Source organism: Emydura macquarii, unplaced genomic scaffold, assembly GCF_026122565.2.
Source record: "Emydura macquarii macquarii isolate MOO-44397 ecotype Brisbane River unplaced genomic scaffold, CSIRO-AGI_Emac_v2 contig_767, whole genome shotgun sequence".
In the NCBI taxonomy this organism is placed as follows: Eukaryota; Metazoa; Chordata; order Testudines; family Chelidae; genus Emydura; species Emydura macquarii.
The window spans coordinates 1,004,827-1,009,546 of NW_027130904.1; the positions used below are offsets into that span (position 1 = coordinate 1,004,827).

The 4,720-nt window shown below is 41.3% G+C and overlaps 1 protein-coding gene across 1 annotated transcript; it reads right to left on the reverse strand.

The window, feature by feature from the left end:
* Positions 1–510: 510 nt before the first annotated feature.
* LOC137149556 (protein NYNRIN-like) lies at positions 511–4,119 on the reverse strand. Its single transcript, XM_067543062.1, has one exon. It carries the CDS (start codon positions 4,117–4,119, stop codon positions 511–513), a length of 3,609 nt encoding a protein of 1,202 aa, XP_067399163.1.
* Between the last annotated feature and the right edge of the window lie 601 nt (positions 4,120–4,720).

Below are 4,720 nucleotides of genomic sequence, written 5' to 3' on the forward strand. Positions count from 1 at the left end.
TATTTCGTTGTGGATTAAGTAGCTTACACGTAACATGAAGATGGAATTTAGTTATTTCTAAGGCATACCAAACGCATGGCTGGTCTTTTCTTAAATCCATCTTTTGTCCCAACACCTGTGTCAACCCAGTGGCATTGCCCACCGGTGGAGTTCCTGCTGTGGAAGTCCAAAATAGCCTGCATTGCCAATTTGTATTATATGTAACCGAAAGTTCAATGGTTCTGGCTGCTATTGCCTCTGCACTACTGTCCCCACTTATATTGTAACATGCTGCCACTTCTCCAACCCCAAGTTGGAATCCATCTGCCTTATGTATAATCAGTAATAACATCCCTATTATAATTTTGGCCGCCATAATGTTATTAAGATGAAAACCAAAAGTATTCCTAAACAATAGAGGAGTTGTCCTTGAATCACGTTTAAATCGTAATAATTTTCTGGCTTGATCCATGGATTAGATGTGGAGTTAACCATAAGCCTTCAGAATGGGGTCTGAAAATAAACATACAATTACTTTTCCCCTTCTGTTTTGTCTTCTATATTTCCTTTCCATTCTTTTAGTTGACTGGAATGAAACCATTTATCCCATAACCTTCCCTTGTGATCTGTGATCCTTAATTGATATACCGTAGGACTAGCTTTGTTAATGATTTTCACCGGCCCAACCCACCTAGGGCTTAATCCATGACCTAACTCAGAGAACCATCTATACACCACTCTATCCCCAACTTGCCATTCAATACATTTTAACTTGGAACCCAATCTACCATTCATTGCCTGAATATTCTTACCCAGTTGGTGCGCAACCCTTTGTTGTACCTCATAAATTCTATTTAATACCTTTTGGACCCAATCACTCATTTTTATATGTGGTTGAAACTCATCAGGTGGTACCCCTCCTTGTACCCACCATAACTCAGGAGTTCGCATTTTCCGTCCAGTAAAGACCTCGTGGGGCGTAAACCCATGAGCTCCCACAGTGGAACGAAAAGCCATTAATATCAAGGGTAGTTGAACATCCCAATTTTTACCTGAGTTACACACCACCTTTCTTAAAGAGGCTTTCAGGGTTCTATTGGTTCTTTCGACCAACCCAGAAGATTGGGGATGGCCTGCAATATGCAACTTCCAATTAATACCCAGTGCTGCACTTAGGTGTTTAATGGTTTCCCTGATAAAATGGGGGCCCTGATCAGAGTCAATTTGGTGTGGTAGCCCATAACGTGAGAATGCTTCATTTAATAACTTTTTGGCTGTGGTTATTGCGGTATTATTACGAGTGGGGTAAACCTCTATCCATTTACTAAAGCTGTCTATTACCACAAGTGCATATTTCATACCTCGTCCGGTAGTTGGTAATGGCCCAATATAATCTATTTGAATACGATGCCAGGGTCCTACTATTGGTTGGTGTTTTAGAGGACCCTTCAGTACCTTGGGATCTGGATTATTCACTACACACTGTAAACAGTTATCAGAAACCTGCTGAATATCTTTAGTCATCCCTGGCCACCATGCTATTTCCCTAACTCTAGCTAATACCTTGTCTGGCCCAAAATGTCCTTGGTTATGTGCCAACTGTACAAGTTCTTTTCTAAGACACTGAGGTAAAACTACCACTGGTATTTCTTGATTAGAGGATTTTGCCATAATCAAACCTTCTGGAGATGTATAGATAGTCCATTCTTTGCAACTTTGTTTCTGCAATAATTCTTGTACCTGTGGATCCTTTTCCTGCAAGGTGAGTATATCAGGTAAGTCTATGTCACTTTTGCATTGATTTCTAGTTTTAACTGGATTAATAGGAATTTTCCTTTTCCACAAATGTTCATTTCCTAAAAGGGCAGCTTCTTTTGCCAATTTATCAGCTTTTTCATTGAGGCTGGAAAAAGGAGTTTTTGATTTTGTATGTGCCTTTACTTTACATAACCATGTTTTAGCTTGTCGTTGTATAGCTAAGTCCCATGCATATTTTAAATGTTGATGGTGGGCAACGAGCTTTCCATCTCCCGTTCTCATGTTACGCTGTAACCATACTGGCATCCAATCAATTAAAGCCTGTAATGTCCATCCAGAGTCTGTTATTATAATGACAGGGAAATCCTTATCTGTTTGTTCCAACACAGCAGCTATAGCGATTACTTCTGCTGCTTGAGCCGATGCTGGCCTTACAATTCCTTGGATACAATCCTCTGATCCCATTTTAGCTGCTGCATACCCTGCTACCGGTTTTCCGTCTTTATAATAGCTGCTTCCATCTGTTGCCCATACTATAACATTTTCCAAAGGCGCATCCTTTTCCTTCACTACGGTAAATGGGGACTTAATTTCACATATGGGTTCTTCAGGCAAGGGACATTCGTGATCTTGTCCTTTAATGGTTAAAGCATAGGGTGCAAGACCATTTTGTGTTGGCTGCTCTGTATGAATGTCTCTGTTAACTAATGCCAACGTCCAACCTGCTAAACGAGGGTTAGATATTCGTCCCTGATTAATCTTGCCTGTAAGCACATATTTAGTTGGTGTATGCTTTGTTCTTAGCATTACAGGAGATAGTCCAATTAGATACTCCCAGTGATTCAAAGCCCAAACTAAAGCCAATACCTCTTTTTCACAGGATGTAAACTGTTTCTCTACCTCTGACAAACTTTTAGATCCATAGGCGATGATCTTTTCCCCTGTGCCATGATTTTGTGACAATATGGCACTAATATCTGTTTTGGTGGCAGCCAATTGAAGTAGGTATGGTTTATCCTCCTGTGGATATGCTAAAGCAGGAGCTTTCATTAACGCAGTCTTTAGAGCTACAAACGCTTCTTGTTGCTCACTTCCCCATTGCCACTCTTCTCCCTTCTTTAACAATTTATACAGAGGTTTTGCCAGTGCTGCATATCTTTCTATGAACTCCCTTGAAAAGCCTGTAAGTCCCAAGAAGGATCTTAACGCATTTAAATCCTGTGGTGCTGGAAGCTTGCATATTAAGTCTATTCTTTGCTGATTGGGACTCCTGCCCTCTGTTCCCAATGTCACTCCCAGGTATACAACCTCCTGTTTGCATAGCTGTGCCTTTACAGGGTTAATCAGAAATCCTGCCTCTTTAATTTTTTCCAGTACATGTCCTAGTATATTTAGGTTTTGTTCTTTTGTTTCTGCGGCCAGTAAAATGTCATCAACATAAGAGATGACTTTATCCTGATGTGGTGATTCTTTCCATATTTTAGCTACCTCTTGATGGCAGATACTTGGGCTATTATGATACCCTTGTGGTAATCTTGAGAAAGTTAACTGTCTGTTGTTAAAGGTAAATGCTAACTTATACCAGCTTTCCTTTTTCACAGGTATACTGAAAAAGGCATTACTTAAATCTAATACAGAAAACCACTTAGCTCCTCCTGCAATTTTGGCCATTACTTCTGGGTATTTTGCTACAATTGGAGCCATTCTTGGGGTGACTCTGTTCAATTCTCTATAGTCCACTGTTAACCTCCAGGTGGTTCCATCTGCTTTTTTAACGGGCCATATGGGTGCATTACACGGACTTTGTGTTTCAACTAACACCCCTTGGTCCATAAGTGCAGTGATTGTCTTCTGTAAACTTTCCTCCGCTTGTATGGGATATTTATATTGCCTCTGAGGCCTAGGATCAGGTCCCTTAATCTGCACTTCAGTGTGGGTCTTACCACATTGCGCTTTGTTAGTGGCAAAGACTGCAAGATGTTTTTCGGTGACTTGTTTTACTGCAGGCTCCCAATTTGGAATTTGCAAATCATCTGGGGCTTTTATTGCAGCTACCCGGTGTGAGGCAGGCACACTGACAGGCAATGCTCCTTCTTCTTCTTGTTCCCACAATTGTGCATTGGCAAAATCCACTACTGCTCCCAGTTTCCCTAGTATATCCATTCCTATTATTCCTATTTCATCATCTAAAGGTAATAATCCAAATGAAGCCACAACATTTATAACTCCTATTTGGCATTTTAAATCTTTGGTAAAAGGAACTAAACATTTATTCCCTGTGAATGCTGCTAATTCTCCCCATCTTTTTACAGGCCATATTTTTTGCTTCACTTTATACGTATCACTAACTATTGAGACAGCCGCCCCCGTATCGACCAGCATTTTACTTGTATATACCCCAAATCGCCCCTCCAGTCTAGCTATTACGACTGGGCGCCCCCACTGGTCGGGTTTTAGTGGTGCTATTTCTTTTAGGGACGCCAGGGGGACTGGGCACCATCATTGTGGTTTAGGTCGATTATACAAATCCTTCCCCATTCTATCCCAGCCTTGGTGTTTGGTCAGCAGCCTAAGCAACTCCTCAGTTGGTAACCCATCAATATCTTCCCTTTTCTCATAGCGCACCAATCTATTCCATATAGAATTTCTAAACATGCGTGCTTCCTCATCTACCCATTCTAGTTTTGGCAAAGCCTTTCTACTCTCTCTCTCTTCTTGCATCACTGATACTCGCGCAGGCTTTCTACGATAGGGGTCGTCTAGTCTCCTATCAGTACCATAAGCTCTTTTTCCTAACCCCTCCTTATTTTTATCCTGCTCCTCCCTACCATAATTACGGCCTGCTGGCTGTGTTCTTGCCGAGCCATATGTCTCTGTATGCCAATTACGACCTGCTGGTTGTGTACGTGCACAGCCATATGCCTCCGCATGTAACTCATACACATTCCTGATTTTCTCCTCTATTTCAGGTAGGGTGTGATCT

Coding starts and splice junctions, on each gene's coding strand:
- LOC137149556 (XM_067543062.1), bottom strand. CDS start 4,119: ATGCTGGTCGATACGGGGGCGGCTGTCTCAATAGTTAGTGATACGTAT.